The sequence below is a fragment of the Lissotriton helveticus genome, chromosome 11, assembly GCF_964261635.1.
Source record: "Lissotriton helveticus chromosome 11, aLisHel1.1, whole genome shotgun sequence".
NCBI lineage: Eukaryota > Metazoa > Chordata > Amphibia > Caudata > Salamandridae > Lissotriton > Lissotriton helveticus.
The window spans coordinates 1,094,207,595-1,094,226,013 of NC_136072.1; the positions used below are offsets into that span (position 1 = coordinate 1,094,207,595).

At 44.6% G+C, this 18,419-nt stretch overlaps 1 protein-coding gene across 14 annotated transcripts in view; it reads left to right on the plus strand.

Moving 5' to 3' along the window:
• DEPDC5 (DEP domain containing 5, GATOR1 subcomplex subunit) overlaps nucleotides 1–18,419 on the plus strand; it is a 578,923-nt gene that overhangs the window by 258,836 nt on the left and 301,668 nt on the right. For 8 of the 14 annotated variants that reach the window (XM_078667736.1, XM_078667740.1, XM_078667735.1 and 5 more), the window contains 3 exons: nucleotides 2,818–2,930; nucleotides 3,026–3,091; nucleotides 11,222–11,405. In XM_078667736.1, the coding sequence (XP_078523862.1) occupies nucleotides 2,818–2,930; nucleotides 3,026–3,091; nucleotides 11,222–11,405 (363 nt within the window). The remainder of the gene's footprint in view (nucleotides 1–2,817; nucleotides 2,931–3,025; nucleotides 3,092–11,221; nucleotides 11,406–18,419) is intronic. The other 6 variants (XM_078667744.1, XM_078667747.1, XM_078667737.1 and 3 more) reach the window with 1 other exon arrangement.

An 18,419-nucleotide genomic window follows, 5' to 3' on the forward strand; every position in this document is an offset into this window, starting at 1 on the left:
TTAAAGGGTGGTAGTGAGGAAATCCAAGGTGTAGGTGATCATTGGGGGCACCAACAAACATTGTTGCACAGGGCGCCACCAGCACTCCCTGCTATCGAGGACAGTCCATTGGCCTTGTTTCAGCAGTAGTAGCTACAACTCACCAAGGATCGGCAATGCAGGATTTGCACACACATCCAACTAAGTTTGCAAACTTCACAGTCTCTCTGCTTCATGCACAATCACTTTTAACATTTTCTACCTGCTCTGGAGCCACTGGAATTATGCAGCAATGGGGGACAAAATGATGCCGCAGTGTTGACTAAATTATGCAACAAAAAAAGGCTGCAACGTCATGCAATATATTTTATTATTTTATACTTTATTATTTAGACATTTTTACACATGTTAAGTCTCTGAGAAGATTCTGCCTCATCAGTATCAGTGTAACATACAAATGCAGCAGTGAGAAAGGTGATCAGTCAATTTTTGCAAAGGGCCGTCCACTTTGCAGCAAGTCAAGTCACGTTTTTAAGTAACTTTTTATCCATTTGAGCTAGAAAAATGATTGGTTAAAACTGTAAGATTATGCAGTGGATGATGTATTATGTGCCAAATATGGCAGAGCCATAATTATATAGAAAACATTTGCAAACTAGGATATTTTGCCATTCATGTTTGAACTGCTCGTGTGAAAGAAGGGAGGAGAAGTGCTAATGAGAGAAACTGCATGGCTTGGAGACAAATGGCTTGTGATTCCACTTTTAAGCGCATTTGTGACATTGTGTGATTGGAAATATTTCCCACTTTGCGAATGTATTTAAATGCCAATAACTCCTATTAAGCCTTAAATAATCAAGTGTATCCATTAGTTGAATTAAATAACTCAATAAGCTGTAACTGGTGAGTGAAATGCCAAATACGAAAAATTGGGATCTTTGGCACATTCTGGCCACACCTCTGACTCCGCCCACTGATCCAATCCTTGGGTTATCCCCGCCCTTGGAGTCTCCGCCCACAGTTCCCCTTCTTTTTTCCCCCCACTTCGACCACTGGGGGGGGGGTAAACCGGAGGTGTAAGGTAACGGTCTCCAACGAATTGCGGAAAACCTTGGTGCATCACAATGTCGCAGGGACGTGTTAATGCGGGCGCAGTGTCAGAGGTGAACATCGGTGATATGTGGGGAAAGGAATTCGGAGGTTCCTCTGTGTCCCATGGTATGAGAACTGTTGGGGAGACCTCAGGTGGCAGAATCAATCCGGCGGTGGGGCGGCACTGCAATCAACGGGAGAACGCTATGTTCGTGGTAGTTACACCTCCGGTTTTCCCCGCCACACATAGACACGGGACCGTGTCCTTTCAGCACCGCCAAACTTACAACCTGGTCCTGAAGATGATCCCGATTAATAGGATCGAAACGTCGTTGACGCCTCAGCGCAACTGATGACGCACACCCTTTCGTGGTTCAACTGAAATTGTTGTCATTTTTCATCAAAAACATTGTAAATTATTGTCTTGAACTACAACATTCACTGTACATACTTGTTCACATTTGCACTTTGCACCGTTTCTGCTGATTGCACATTGTCACTTTCTTCGCCACTTTTTGTGTCACTAACACAATTTAGCATCAAGTCCAATTCGTGTTGTTCACGCAATTTTTTACTTACAGTGCTGTTACAACTGTACCTTCTAAATTCTGATCTTAATTATGTGATGCCAAGTGCACATTTCAAAATACACTCAGAGTCTCCCGTCTTCTTTTCGTGTAATGTATTATACATACATGTCTAATCGTCCTACCTCGTGTCACCAGTTGAGATACTGTTGCCTTGTTTCACATACCAACCCAAATCTCAACGTGGTTTATGGGTTATACTCCTGTTGTTAAATCCAAAGATAAGTAGCATATCCTCTAGTTTCTTTGAGATGTGTCGACTTTTAACCATATTCTCTCCTAAACACTAATAATGAGAATCAGTTACACCACTAAAATGTTGTCCACCGGTGTTGATCAAGAAGACCAAATTGATGTATTCTTCGTAACTACATCCGTATTTGATGATCTTCATTTTTTGTTGAACTGCTTTCCCAAGATTCCCATTTCTCTTGTCCAGCCACTCTTAAGAGCTGAGACCCAAAGATCACATTCTCATTGTTTACGTGTCACATGCTAATTTATCACAACTCCTTTGATTCTGGAAAAAGCAGAGCATAACGTTGTGAGTAAAACAATTCACCATCGAAGAATCATGGTGCTGAAGCAGCAGAATCTTTCAGAGATTAACTTTTTTCACCTTCATCCATTCCCTGCATCATCTGCAATACTCTGCTAAATAACTCTCAGCAACTTCACAAATTGAAGCTATTGTTGCGAAGGATTTTGACTCAGTTCATGTTCGGAACAGTGGCTGAATTAACAACAGCAATCCTCCTTTCAATACGTCAGAGCTGCCTCCTCACTTATTGAGTTCTGCAAGAACACCTGGCTGTTTATATAAGCACCTTAAGAGCACATACCTACAGACTTTGCCGAAACGCCTGGTTACCCTCTCGATTGATTAGTGCACTATACAAATCAACGTAACATAACATAGCAATCCAGGTAATAACATTATACTAGAGTCTTACACCATTTTATGTTTTAAACTGTGAACCTCAAAATAGCAAATACATCAAGCGGCCCTATGATTCAGTTGCTTACTGCATCCATACTCATGCATATTTATGGGATGAAGAGGTGGCTGGAGTATACCTTGCCGTTTACTAGGGTAACATTTGATTCTATGCCCTGGTGACATTGCTTAGATGTAATTGATGGTACACCTTCTCCTCAGGCATGTGGCTTCTCGGCAGCCGGGGGACAGCATATCTTTCCTTGGAGGCCTTGGTGGGATGGAGGAATATTCCAGCAGTTTGGCAAGCAATGGAGTTCGAAGCCGTAATGCAGGTATCAAATCATGAGCACAGGTGAAATAGTGTAAAACAAATTCTTCTTTCTGCTGTGTGTACGCAGCTGTGAGATTTTTTATTTTGTTTCCGTAGCTATAAGCCAAGGACCTCAGAACAAGGACACAGATGCAAACTCACAGTCTAGCTCTCCAGAACCTAGTAAGTATGGAAGAAGGTGGCTGTGGTGAGAGTGAGTAAGGGGTGATGCTCAAGGAGAGTAGAAGAAGAGTTAAGGACAAGATTTAACAAAACTACAGAGAGAGTTAGTCCAGAAGACAGTCACGAGTGTAGATAGGAAATATGTAATGGAAAGAAGAGAGGACAAGGTGACCGGGGCATGAGTGGAAGTATGAATAATAATATATAATAATGGTGGGATACAAAGTATGTAAATATTGTGATGAAACAGAAGCGAAAGAATGCGTCACTGTGAGACCATGTAGTGTTTCAGTCTGGTCTTTCCTTCCTTTCCAAATAGTAGTAAATGCTGTAAAAATAATCTTCTCTAAAGGATGCTGTCTCTCTAAAATTTTTGAAAACAGACCCAGTCCGCACATCCTCTCTTTGCATAACGACCTGCCCCCAAATGAACTTCATATTCCATCTCTGTTCTGTTATTCCTATCAGCTGGCAGGACGTCAAAAAGTCTTCTTCTGATGCTCTTGCTTTTTTGACTGATTTTGATTTTGACTGATCTTAAAGCTGTGTTTTTTTAGTTCGTCTTTCATAATTATGGTGGTTTATATATAAAAAAATCCCTTCTCTTCCTCTTACGCCATTGATGACTGACTGGCTTCAAGCAAGGCATATAGTGTGGCAGTTTGTTCTTGGTGAAAAATCCTAACCAAACCTTATGTATCTTGTTTGGAACAAGAGTGCAATTTCCTTTCCTTTGTGTGGGAAACCTATTTTAAGACATCTGATGTTCAAAGGTGGTTCCTGTAGTAAACAAAACTAACCTTGTGATAAGGTATGACAGATTGCACCTAGGTAAAAGGAAGTTGAGACAAGACATTTTTTACCCATCAGGGGTGTCATCCTGTCCCAGGGCATGAGGTAAACCCCCTCTCCAGGGCACATACACCAGTGGATATCTCTTGTTGGGAGAGCACCCAGCTGAAAAACATGGAGTGCTGCTAAACAACCTTATAAGGTGCTAAAATGGCACCATTGATAACTGCTTCTGCCTCGGAACACCAGCAAACATACTCAGAACACCCTAGGGTTCATCATGATTGGGAGCCGGATTGAAGCACCATTGCTGCATTCAATCTCATCCAAGGAAGGCTGAGTTTTGCTGCCCTCTGTGGAATTTCCACTTCTTTATATGTTATCTGGATCTGGTGCTGAGGGACTTTAAAATATAATAAACCTCTTTGTTCAACAAAAATATAGAATCAAAAAGTAAGAGGAAAATTAATGTTAAAACCAGTGGTATGTGTTTCTGTGCCTTACCATTCTTTGGATGTTCATTGAATACACCACAATAAAAGGACAAGGACAATAGCGAGTGAAGAATAAAATATCAGTTTGGCGCTGTTCAAATTCAAATTGGCACCCCTTCAAACTGATGACAAACATTCAGGGTCAGTCACAACAGCATTGGGCAAAGGACAACATCCATCTCCTTCCTCAGTGTTAGACAAGTATCGGAAGCACAATTCAGCTCAGGGAAGAAAGGTTAGTAGACTACGTCTCTTTCACGAGGTGTGGTGCAGCGGCCAGGGCAGCTGACTTTGGAGCACAGGGTTCACGGTTCGATCCCCTGCTCCGGCGGCAGCTCAGCTCAGCACCATGTGACTGGGCAATAGCTCACTTAATTTCCACGGCGGCCCCCAGCGCCTTGAGACCCGTAAGGGTAAGTAGTTCACGCTTTACAAATGCATATTTACATTTTACATTTTCCCTGACAGACAAAGCCTGATGCAGTGATATTCTGGGATGTATGACGATAAATAGCACTCCGTTGTAATGCGTGCCTTTACCACGCATTCATTACAACGCGAATGCCATTACAACACAAACCTTTACCACACATGTTATTTGAACGAATATGCCTTTACCGCACATGCCTTTACAACAAATGTTGTTGTAAAAGAATGTATGTTAAAGGCATATGTGTGGCAAAGGTTTTCCTGACCCCTACCCTAAACCCCATCACTGGCCCCCAACCCTCCAAAAAGAAAATATTATACCCTTCCCTTGCCCTAAAAACCTACACCTGCACTAATCGTCCCCCCCCCCCCAGGCCACCAACCCTTCCCCTACCCTAAACCACTACTGCTGCGCTCCCCCCCCCCCAGTAGGGTAGGGGAAATCATCCATAGAAATTCTACATGAGATTCAGAGGTGTCTACTTCTAGCCGTCATATTGTTTACAGGCCAGATGGGCCAGGTCTTCTACTCTGGATCAAGGGCATAACGAAACCTGAGGGAGTCATGGCTGCAAAGTATTGAGGGGCCTCTTGCAAAATGCATGAATGCATTGGATGAAGATGACTGAGACCCCCCCTCTCTCCCCCTCCAGGAGCCGGAGGCCTCCCTGCACCAGTGGGCCTGCGGGTCCTTTGTTACACTCCAGTTCCAGGTCTCTGAAAGGCATCAAGCCTATTTTATACCTGTGTGACTTAAATTGACTTTCCTTGTGGACATATTCCCCATGCCTATTCTGGCACATATTCTGGAGGTGGTCTACCAAGGTGTCTGGATTTCATCTGAAGACATCCACAAGACACACTTTCACGTCTCCACCAAGAACAAGCTTCTTTTTGGCCTTAATCTAGCTCAAAAGGTTTTCATGAGTGTGCTCTTTGTAGTGGCTTCTCAGGTGGTTCACCTATTCGCCTTGGTGGCTGCTGAAAGGAGGGTAGTCTCTAGAAATAACAACCATAAATATCCAATTGGTTATTAAAACTGTTCACAACTTGCGTTTCACCCTCATTGGTTATCTTCATAAATATCAGAACGTGTCAACTTGTGCCTTGCCAACACCTATATTTATAGAAAACCTTTCTCCGCAACTTCTCTGCGAACGGAGTATGCTCCTCCAGAGAATTGAGACGTCTAAACAACCGACCACTGCACTTTGAGACTTCAGAGATTGACATGGTGGTTTTACAGGCTGCTCCGCCTCAGGCCTCAGCCATTCATGAGGTTATTTTTGCCAATTTCAAAATGAGCCACATGACTCCATCTGGCCATTTACTCTGTCTAACTTCAGAAGATTCAGTGGACTCTCTTCCTCCCTCATGGTGGATGTAGGAGGAGGATCTTCTGAAATCACAAACCTTTCAGTTACCTTTAGGTCAAATAGCATTGACAAACAACTGATCCCATTATGAATGGGGAGCTCACAGCCAGAATGTGAACTCTTATGGTTAGCCCGGGAAATGAAACTACCTGTAGCAAAGAACGATCTTCCTAGGACTGTTGTCTTTTCTTCCCCTTCTGCTGAGGAAAGTTGTCTGAATCCTCACCAGTAATATGGCAGCCATATTGTACTTTAGCAAGCAGTGTTGAACAAAGTTTGTTCTGCTAGTTAATCAGTGTTTGTGAATAACCTATTTTGTAAGTTTAACCTAGGTTGAAAGCACTGTCTCTAGGCTGCACCCTGAGCATTCTGTGCCATGTTTCTGACAAGTAGCTGGCTAATAATTTGTTCTTTGTCCATCTTCAGCAAGTGGGGGTTTCACCATTTTGCCACGGGATAATCACTGATATTCTCAGTTTGTATTTCGCCTACTAGAAGGAGAGAATTCTGGAGCGTTTCTGTTCAGTTAGATTGGTCAGGCTAATTCCTCTCCTGATTCACAGGACTTTCTAAAAATGAAATTTTCCAACAATTCACAGAAGGCGTTTGTAGCCAAATACTGGCTGATACAGATTTGGTTTTCAGTCCTGATTGTTATCTCCAATAACTTTTTCCAGGAACTTCTCAGGGTCGAGATAGGTTCATTCAGCTGCAGGAATGATCTCCTATACTTTTGTACCGCTGCTGAATTAAAGAGCATGGTTTCTTAAAATGAGCATATGTGCACCCAGGCTTGTTAGAAAAACAATTGTACCTTGGGTGCAGCCAGGAAAGAGTACAATAGAAATTTGCTTCAGAGCTAATGGCTTTGCTCTTCAACATCACAATAACCCTTCACAGACTACATTAGATGACATTTTGACTTTTCATGACATTTATCTGTTTGTCTCCTGCGAAGAATACCTCTCAGCTATCACTGCTGATGAGTTCGAGGCAATATAGCTGCTTTGATTGCGAAACCACTTTCTTAAATTATCTCTGGTCCATGTGGAGGGCTAGAACACTTAACTCCAACTTTCCATAGTTTTACAAACTGATCTGATATTGTGATTTGTTGTTTGGAATTTGTCTAATATAAGAACACTTGCCTACTCTCATATGTATGCCTCTCTTGAACTATTGCTTTATTTTGTTTTACTGTCTCTGTTTGTGATCCAATTTGTCTTTTTCAGTTTCTTTAAATTTTAGCTTACATCTTTACGTATAAACACTTCGTAGTTTCCCATAAAGTATGCTTAATTCAGTGGTATATACTTTTTGTCAAAACACCCAAGCGCACAATTGGTAATTGGTTTTCCCTGTCGTACATAATCGTGGGCCTTGAATATTTAATAGACACACCACATAAGGCTTACTCAATAAAATTGAAAGGAGAGACTCAAACTTTCTCCCTGAAGGATCCATATTTAGTGTTCCGTAAAACAGAGTGAAACTGAGAACACTCCACACTTTCATTCCTATTGCTGTTACAGAATTTAGAAGTTCATCTTTATTAAAAAATACAACTTTAATTTTCAATTAACACTCCATCATGTAAATGTAAATGTAAATGTATTTCGATTTATATAGCGCACTAATCACCCAGGGGTCTCAAGGCGCTTGCTTAGGGAACCCGTCCTGGTATTCCCCTGTGAGATACCCCGGCAGGGTATTCACAAGGTGAAAGCCAGGCATCCCGCCGCGAGGGGCCGTAGTGGAGATTAAGCAAGCTATTGCCCAGAGTCGCAGAGTGTGACCCCGTGAGTCGAGTAGGCACCGGAGCGAGAATTGTCGAGTCCGTGGAATTTTTGAGCCCGAGACCCGCCGAGGCGAGGAATCGAACCCTGGTCCACGGCTGATCTCAGCTTCCGGGTCTGCCGCCTCTAACCACTGAGCCACGCTTCTCCACGTCCGCTGAGGAAACTTGTCAACCTGGATTTTTCAAAGGCCCTTAAGTCCTGTTTTGAAACCACTGCCTTTTGGAAGTCAGATCATCTGGTGGACTTACCCGAGGCAACAATGGATTGTGAGGTGTATAGTCTGATGCATTCCAAAAGCTTATAAGTCATTCCACCAGAGCTAAGGTTGCATTTGTTGCTTTCCAGAGGCACATTCTTGTTGCATATATTTTTCTCTCTGTGGATTACCTTACATATTTTTTTCTTCAGCATAACGTACTGTAGATCTCTTCTCCTTTTTGTCCATGAAGTTCTGTGCGGTCTACCTTCACCTGCCATTTGTGGAGGCTGTTCAATCATTTTACTGAAGGGGAAACCAAGAATAAGTAATAAATATATACCTTAATGGTAAGTTCCGTAGTCTTACAGGCACATGCATCAATGTAGGCTTTTCCTTGATTGCGTTTATTAAGGAATCACAATTAAGGAATTTTAAAAGCCTATGCATGTAGGAATCGCTATAAAATTAACGATTCCCAAACATTCCTTAATTGCGACACGCAAATTGCGGGTGACAATTAAGGAATGCCTTCACATACATTCCTATGGGCCCTCAGGCCCATAGGAATGAATGGGAGATTGAATGCGCAATTTGCAAGTACCAAGAGGTACTCGCAAATTGCGCATGCAATTTCAAGGGTGTCAAAAGGACACCCTGTTGCACCCCTGAAATTGATCTGTGCATGCATGTTACGGACACACATGCCCCAAGGGCATGTGTGTGTGTAACCTACAACTTTTAAAAATGCACTTTCGTGCATTTTTAAAAGTTTTTGCAAATTACCATCAAATACAAATTGATGGTAATTTGTGCCCCTTATTAGCAAAATCGCAATTTGCGATTCCATCATGCATTGTATTTAAGGAATTGCAATTTGCAATTCCTTAAATGCAATCGCAATTTAAGAAATCTCAATAATTTGCGATTTCCTAAATTGCGAGAGGCTGACAGGTTGATGCATTGCAGAAGCCCTTTTTGCGGGCGCAAACAGTCAATTTTTGCAGATCACACCATTTGCACTCGCAAAAATGGTTGATGATGTGCCTATTAGTGCTTCCATACTTCACAGCAGCCTCCCAGTGATGCCTTTGTTAAACATTTGCCAAGCCATAGACTTAGATAGGGAGTGGGCTACTATGTTATCAGAGGACATTTGCGCTGCGTCCCTTCAGAAAACCTTTAAGGAAACCGCATCCTTTGGAGAATCTTACTATTGCCTGCAGTACAGGTGTTCCACACCAGTTTGGGATGGAGGGAGAACAAGAACTTAGCGTACCGCAATCACAGTGAAGGGAATATATAAGCAATGGGTTATCTGTTATGGCTATACTGGTACAAATACAGAAGGCTGTCCCTACTGAAGGTCATTGGTTATCTGTTTCATACAAGATCATATTGAATGCTGACAAAGCTGATAGCGCTTTGCTGTACATATAGCATATGGCATTGGGTATCTCTAATATATCGAAGTGTATCAGAGAGAAACTAGTACCATGGCATAATGACAGACTTAAACTAATCTGTAGTTAGAAACTTGTTAAAGTGCAGACAGTGATGGTACCATTGTACAAGTTTGTAAATAACATGATGTATTCAATAACACTGTTGCAAGAAGGCACATGGAACCCTGTGAATTAATGTGCCGCTGTAGCTTGTTGTGCATACTGTACACTATGGGTCGTCTGGGATGTGTAGTACCGTATTATATACAGAATGTCATGACAGCTTGGTACAAGTTATGCCTAGCACAGGATGTGGCCTTATAATATCAACATTGATGAACACAGTGCCAAAGTGCCATGCTTAATATAGGCTGAGGGCAACTTTACAGTGCAGCAAAGCTGTGTCCCTTTCAGGGCATACCATATGCCATTCACACAGTACAGCATGTAATGAATACCTAGAAAATTCCAGTGGCATAACACTGCATATAATTCTGGCCATGTTACAGCTTGGTGGCATGGAAATGGGTCTGATGCTGGGCATGGAATAGTACATTTCCGTAGGCCATATTGCATGACAGAACTTGAAGTGAATTATTTTGAGGACAGTGCAAGACATAGAGGATTTAAGAGGTACCAGGCTGAATCTAGTGATATCTTTGTGCCTCTCAAGTGAAGGGTAATTCCTATTAGACACAGTGCTGATATCTGTGCTGTAAACAACGTCTATTATGTGCCAGAAGCTACATCAATTCTATAACGTGCTGTTCTCTACAATGTTGTATTTAACATCAGATACTGAGATTGTTATAAAGTGCTACTTTTTGTGTTACCTGTATGGTGCCTGGCAGTTTCATTTGAGTTTGTTTCCTTAGATGAACATGATTTTATATTTAACAAGACATGTTTCTTTAATATCTTGCCTTGTCTTAATTTAGAGGTTTTGAAGACTTACTTTGTCGCGGAATTCTGATAAGATGACTCCTGTTATCAATACCTCTTTTTCTTGATCCTGTCTTTTCTGTGTTCTCCAACTTTGCTTGTTGCACATTCCTGGCAGTTTGTACCTTCTGCACTGTCTTTGGCTAACTTACACGCCCTAATATTGTCTTGAGCTGCAATGTACTTTACGTTCTATGCCTTGCTCTCGCTCAGCCCCCCTGGCTCTGTACGTCTGAGGGGGATCAGGGAGGGTGTTTGTGACTTGAATTGGCACTTTGATGTTAATTCCTAGCTACTCTTTTAATTAAGCTTTGAATGATGTTTAATTTTACATGATCTTATGTAAACGTCTCAGCACGTGGACCCTTACTATTTCAAATCAAATGCAATGCAAAGTGTAAACATGATACCCCACCTGCATGGAAATATTAGAGCTGCCCAGCACCGCAATTGTTAACAACCTCTATCTCTTTTCTCTCTCTTTCCTTCTTTCTTCATTCTGTTTTGCTTTATACCCCTGTTCCACACATGCGCATATATTTGTATATATATTGCCCTACTCTCCATCCCGACGTAAAATTTGCAATATCTCCTGGGTAACTGAACCTCTCACCCACCAACACCACTGCTGCCTCATCCCTTTATACTATGCGGCAGTTCTGATACTGTCTGCTCCCCCTGTAGTGCCAGGCTTCTGTTGTACAGTTGGGGTGGACTGGAAGTCTCTCACCACCCCGGCTTGCCTTCCTCTCACAACGGATTACTTCCCAGACCGGCAGAGCTTGCAGAACGATTACACCGAGGGATGCTACGATCTTGTCCCAGAGGCTGACATGGACAGGTAAGCTTGGCTACAGAATACTGGGTGAAAGCAGTGTTGTTCTGAGGGTTGGCACTGTCTCTCCAATTTGATAAACAACTTGTAGTTTTGGTGGTGCTATGTAGAAGAAGGTGAGCATCTCTCCTCTGCACTCTACCAATCAATACTCCCATAGCCTTTGTTTATGGTGGATAACAGCAATAAATGAAGTGATGAAATTTACCTTGCAACAATGGAAAGCCACTTACTCAGGACCTGTTGCACTATTTTTGAACATATGGACCATGACAGGCAGTTAGGATTCATTGGTCCATCTGTTCAGGCCAGCAGCCCTTTACACTGGAATAGAATTAAAAGCAATCAAACAAAAATTAGAAAAACAAATCCGGATTGGTATTTATGATTTATTACCAAACGATGCGTGATTTCCAATGGCAATATATGCATTAAATTTGTAAATAGCAAGCCCCAAAGGGGGGAGAGGAAGGGGAGGGGGAAAAGTAGTGCTCAAGGGAGTGATGAGGACATGGAAAATTAACACAATATAGAAGAGTAACAAATGTATTACAGATTTAGTGACAGTATAAAAACAATTACAATACAGATGCCAAAATATAAGGCAAAATGCGAAACATTGTCAATAAATCACATTCAACGGTCACATCTGAATACTAGATAGATCGGGGGTGTGCCGGAATATCAACAAAGAAACAACAGTCGACGTTTCGACCCCTATCAGCAGGCTAATTAAAGTCCTTTCATGGGGTCTTCATCAGGACGTCACACAGGGAGGGGGGGGGGGCAATTCATGGGGTACGGCCCGACTGGGCTCTGTACATGAAAGGGACGCCACGCTGGGAAGTCGTGGTCAATCGAATATGGTGGGGGCCTCAACTCTAAGTTCTCGAAAGTGAATCCTGCCAAGGATCCACGAGTATGGCACAATGCAGGGAAATTAGCTGCTTTGGTCTCCTGTGGTCAGAGGAAAATTTGAGCGGACAATGCCGTCTACGTAGGACATTCAGCCAAACTCCGTCACGTCGATAGCGCGGAGTGAGAAATTCATAGGTCCAACTCGAAGCAGGATAAAACTTCCAGCGCTCGTGTGTCTGTTGGACAGAGAAAAAAAGCGCGCAGCGCCGTCTACATCGGTCCTGCCATGAAATCCGCAGCAACTGCAATGCGGAGTTTAGGGAGGAGCAAACTGGTATGGTAATTCAAAGTAATTAAGTAATTTCTTTGAATTACCATACCAGTTTGCTCCTCCCTAAACTCCGCATTGCAGTTGCTGCGGATTTCATGGCAGGACCGATGTAGACGGCGCTGCGCGCTTTTTTTCCTCTGTCCAACAGACACACGAGCGCTGGAAGTTTTATCCCGCTTCGAGTTGGACCTATGAATTTCTCACTCCGCGCTATCGACGTGACGGAGTTTGGCTGAATGTCCTACGTAGACGGCATTGTCCGCTCAAATTTTCCTCTGACCACAGGAGACCAAAGCAGCTAATTTCCCTGCATTGTGCCATACTCGTGGATCCTTGGCAGGATTCACTTTCGAGAACTTAGAGTTGAGGCCCCCACCATATTCGATTGACCACGACTTCCCAGCGTGGCGTCCCTTTCATGTACAGAGCCCAGTCGGGCCGTACCCCATGAATTGCCCCCCCCTCCCTGTGTGACGTCCTGATGAAGACCCCGTGAAAGGACTTTAATTAGCCTGCTGATAGGGGTCGAAACGTCGACTGTTGTTTCTTTGTTGATATTCCAGCACACCCCCGATCTATCTAGTATTCAGATGTGACCGTTGAATGTGATTTATTGACAATGTTTCGAATTTTGCCTTATATTTTGGCATCTGTATTGTAATTGTTTTTATACTGTCACTAAATCTGTAATACATTTGTTACTCTTCTATATTGTGTTAATTTTCCATGTCCTCATCACTCCCTTGAGCACTACTTTTCCCCCCTCCCCTTCCTCTCCCCCTTTGGGGCTTGCTATTTACAAATTTAATGCATATATTGCCATTGGCAATCACGCATCGTTTGGTAATAAATCATAAATACCAATCCGGAATTGTTTTTCTAATTTTTGTTTGATTGCTTTTAATTCTATTCCAGTGTATGTTACTTACAATACACTATCCTTACGGGGACCCTTCTACATATGTACCACATAGCGCCCAGGTCCCCGTGACTGCATGGGTTCAACCCCCCTTTTTGTAACACAGGCCAGCAGCCCGGCATACTGTAACACCTTCATTTCCACAGTCATCAGATCCAGTGTGGTTTATGAACTTTGATCACTCTTCTTCATCTGCTATCTCCAGTGAGAACAGAGTCTTTTAAACGATTTGGGCATGTATGCTCTAGATCTTCTTTCAGAATTGCTATTTGCTTTGAAGAGAGGGGCTTCTTATGCCAAGTATCTTGAAAGTTGTTACAGTCTTCTTCACATATAGTCTAGATATTTTCTGTTTTCTTCCTTGTCAGGATTTGAAACTTCAGTAGTTAGAAATTCTCTTTATGTTGTCAGCTATGCCCGCGTCAGGTAACAGCTCATTCCCCTAGGGCCTAGCAAATACAAAACTCTAACAGTTACCTAATTGTTTTCAGCTGTAGGATCATGACCAATGTTCTATGTTTTAAATAAGGGTTTGATGGTGGCTCCAATAACTATTTGCACCAGTAATTTATGCTGCGTTTTCCCTTTTGCTGTTTCATTTATACAAAAATGGCACTGAGTGATTGACAGAATATTAAGACTTTTATTGTCCCTCGTGGATATGTTACTCGTATTTAAATTCCAAGCAAGGAGGTCCTTGTGTCCCACAGGTCAAACATATGAGCCATAATGCAGTACTGTTAGCTACTACAGCAGTATACTCACATAGCAAACATTGGAGGCTTTGATTTTAACACACTCTTATTAGAAATGGCTTCTGAACCTCAGTTCTGTGTCATGTTATTTACATTTTTTGTCCATGAGCGTATGCTGATGTTTCTGTATTTTGATAAGTTAACCTGTGGCATTTCTTTGCTTTTCGTAGTCCTGGCTTTAGATGTCTGAAAAATATTAAGCAAATTCTCTTACCTTCTTGAGCACAAACCATTGTACCTTGGATTGCACATTGTGCATTAAAATGTTGAAATAAGTAGATTCCCTGCTAATCAAGAACACAGCTTTATTCTGGACTCCTAGAGACATTTACAGCTGATGTATCAAATGTTTCCCCACCCTGAAATCACCTAGCCTATTTCACATAGGGTTTCTAAACCATAGAAAAAGTGGGGCAGTATTATACCATGCAGGTTCTTTTGAAGTCCTCTTCTGCCTTTCACCGTATGCATTAACACACTGATCATGGTGTTGAGGAACAACCTAGGGATATTTATTCAAATACAGAATAAAAGCCTTTATTTTCTTCAGTGAACTCAATAAGTTAGGAAACTGCACTTGATTCATTCCTTGGATAGGTTATTCTTAACTTAATATAATAAAACCTCAATACAGTTCAGTTCAATCAACCAATTAGAGCCCTGTTAATGAGACAATATACATTTTATTTTACTAACATATTTGTTAACACATTTCAATCACATGTAACTTGTAGCAGTCCTGGAAATTGAAATGTATGAACCACGAGTGAAAACACTTTACAGTGTGCTCAGAGCTATGTTAGCTTCATACAACTCTCCAAACACTTACAATTGCCAGATTACTACATGTAATCAGGGACTCCATATTCCAATTCAGTGTTTCCTTATGAACATCACTGAAATAGAAAACTTTGGTGTAATTCATTCATCCTTTGAGAAACAGGACAACTACCTCCAAGAATATTGTTGATTATTAATTAAATACCCAGTACCGTAACACAAAGTTGCAGAAGACATGGAGCCATCTTGCAAACTTTACAGACCTGCCAGTCATCAGAGGATTGCGGTGATCCTAATGTGTACTACTATAAATCAGAACAAAGTGGCTATCTGCAGTCTGTTGTGATGCAGACTACAGAAGAGGTGTCAAACCCGGAGCTTTGTAAATATGGTACTTATCCGATAGAGACTACGAGCCGCAGATTCCTTAACGTAGAATTATCCCCAGGCATGAGACTGGATCTTTAACATTTTTGCCACAGCACCTCTGTTCACCAGGGGTGGTACCACGTGACTCTGCCCTGACCTCGTCCGCGAACGGGACGTCAGTGAGATCACATAAATCCCACCCCGGCGCGCTGACTTCAGTTTCCTTCTTTTACGGATCCGGATTGTGTTCCCTTGACCTGTTTTCAGGCCTCTTTTACCGCTGTAACAGTGTGCAATGTCTTCAGGTTTAAACGCGTGTAGATGTTGGCGACGGACCCCCACCCTATTTGTATGTGGTGTCTGGGCGAGCACCATGATTCTACGGACTGCGACGCTTCGCAGCATCTCAGGCCGAATTCACGGCGGGAGCGCCAGATGAAATTGCTTTCGGGCCGTTTGTCTAGACTGGTCTCGTCTCAGCGTCCGTCCCCGACCTCGGAGGGGTCCAGGAGTCGCAGATTCCAGCTGCGACATCGTCCTTCACCCCACGGGCGTCGCTCTTTCGCCGGTAAATCCTGCAGCTTGTCACCGAGGCCCTGTCCTCATTCTGCAGAGGGCGCGGGTTCTTCTCGGGACGTGCGTCCTCACCCTTCGTCCCCTCCTACCCGCCGTTTCCTGGTCTTGGGGCGACAAGGGCCCAAATGAAGGCCTACGCTGTGGCTCTGCAGGCTTCTTTGGACCCCCTCCTCTTCCTGAGACGTCCACGGATCCCTCGCCATGCCTGGGGCCTTCCGCGGACTCGCCGACGCCGACAAGTTTGGCTTCAGGTTTTGGAGGGGTGGTGATGTCGAGGTGTGGCCCTACGGGGTTCCCCTCTTCGACCCACAGCACCCGGCCTCACAGCAAAACCCTGCGGGGTTCCCTGTGGTGTCGCAGGAGGTCGCCAGGACTTACGGTTCATCCTAAAGTCCCCCTCGGTCCTCTGGGCAGGCGGCTGTCCTACAGGAGGCTATGCTGACGTCTTTCCGGCACCAACGCCTTTCCTCCCCGGCTCTGGCAGGCGTCGCGGGTGGAGGCCGGGACTCGGGCGCCTCCCCGTGCCCCTCTCGGTCCTCTGCGCAGGCGGCTGCCTCGGCAGAGGTCGAGCCGGCGCCTTTTCGGCACCGTTCATTGGCCGCTTCGGCGCCGACCCGTCCCCTTACTCCTATGAGGCACGTGGTGGGGGAGGCCGACTCGGACCTCCTGGTGGACGCTTCGGTGCCGATCGAGGACGCAACGGTGCCTGTGGCGGACTCCCCGGCACCGTCCCGACCTCGGATCTTTGACTCTTTTCCGCATGTTCCTTCCTCTCTGGAGGATTGTCGTCTCCTTGTCTCCTCTTCACCGGAGACTGGACGCCGCATCTTTGCCTTTTCACCAGCAGCTTCTAGGCGGGTTCTATTCTGTCTCTGTGAGCACAGCCCCCTGACTCGCTCTTCCGCACCTCGCAGTTGGTTGCCCCGCAGGCTTCTCCGCCTTCTCCGGAGCCCCTCAGACCTCTCACTCGTCCGTGGGTCTTCCATCCTTCAGGGGCTGGCTGTTTCTTCCTCCGGCAGGGCACTGGGATGGACGGCTTAGTTTGCAGCTTTCGTCCACTGAAGAGTTGCTCTCGCCCCCACGATGCCCTACAGAGGTGAGTGTGGCCTTTGCCCCGCCATTTCCACGGCCACCCGCATTTTGCAAATGGGCAACCCGGTCGCTCCAATCCCAACGGACCACTTGTTGGAGATTCTCCACCAGGGCTCTGGTGATTGGGAGCCGTTTCTTCCATTCGAAGCTTCGCTCCACAACTCTCTTCTGGGGGGCCTGGGGGCGTCCTGCTATGGGGGATCCGGTGTCTCAGCCGCTCCTCCACCGCCCTGCTCTGCATGATCCAGCCTGACTTTTTTCCCACCAATTTGCGCAGGGCCCTGTCCTGCAGACTGCTTTTCCTTCCTTGCCTTCAGTGTGGCTCCCTCCATCACGGGAGGCCTGGTGGTTAAACTCCTGGGGGAAAAACATTTTCACGAAAACTAGTGCTGCGCTGCGTGCGCTCAACACACTGGCCAGGGCTAACTACGGCCTCTGGGATTCTGCGGAGTCCCTTCTGTCTCACATCTCCCACGAAGGTGTCCGCGCTGATCTGCGGCACCATGTGTTGGATGGGCGGGAGTTAGCTGTCTTTATTCTCCGTTCGGCCTTGAGTTCTGTGGCCCTCCGCCGCCATGCCTGGTTGCGGGATAGCATCTTTCCGGAGAAGATTTGGGAGCGCCTTGTTGACCTGCCTTTTGATGGAGTTCTTTTATTTAACACCCACACGTACTCTGCTATTCAACGACTCCTTGCGGGGTTCCGTCCTCCACCCCATCGGTAAGCTTCGGCTTGTCGGTCCTCAGGTGTCTTATGGGAGGCATTTATCTCATCTTTCTCTCTGGGCCTCATGTTTCGGTTGGCCCGTCTGTGTGCTGTGTGTGGCTTGGAATGCTATCAGGGTCCTTCAGTCGGCCCCTCTGTACTTTTGGCTGCTGGTACAGCCCTTTAGCTTTGTGGTGTGTGTTTTTGGCTGTTAGTGAAGCCGTATAGGTCCTCAGGTTGGAGCTTCTGTGTATCTAGCGCCGGGACACCCCCGTTGGGGGTAGCTGTGCGCTTAACAAATGTCAGAAATAATAATAATAATAATATTTTTTGGCTGATTGGTAAGCTGCCTGCGGTGATACCCACAGGTCTTTCATGTTCTTGACCTCTGCTGCGGGTTTCCCTAAGAGGTGTTTTGTTTTGGGGCGTGTCATACCCTAGGTGTGGTACTTGTTGGCTATTGTATAGCTCTATCTTAAGCTGGGCGGATGTGGATACCTTCTCGGGTTACTCGCGTTTACTGGCATCACTGTGTATCGCTTGGTGCGGTCCTTTTTCTTCCGCCTGAGCGCAGCTTGTTCTGTTCCAGGTTCTGTCCTGCTCAGTATCTGATGGTGTTTCTGTCCTTCTTCTAC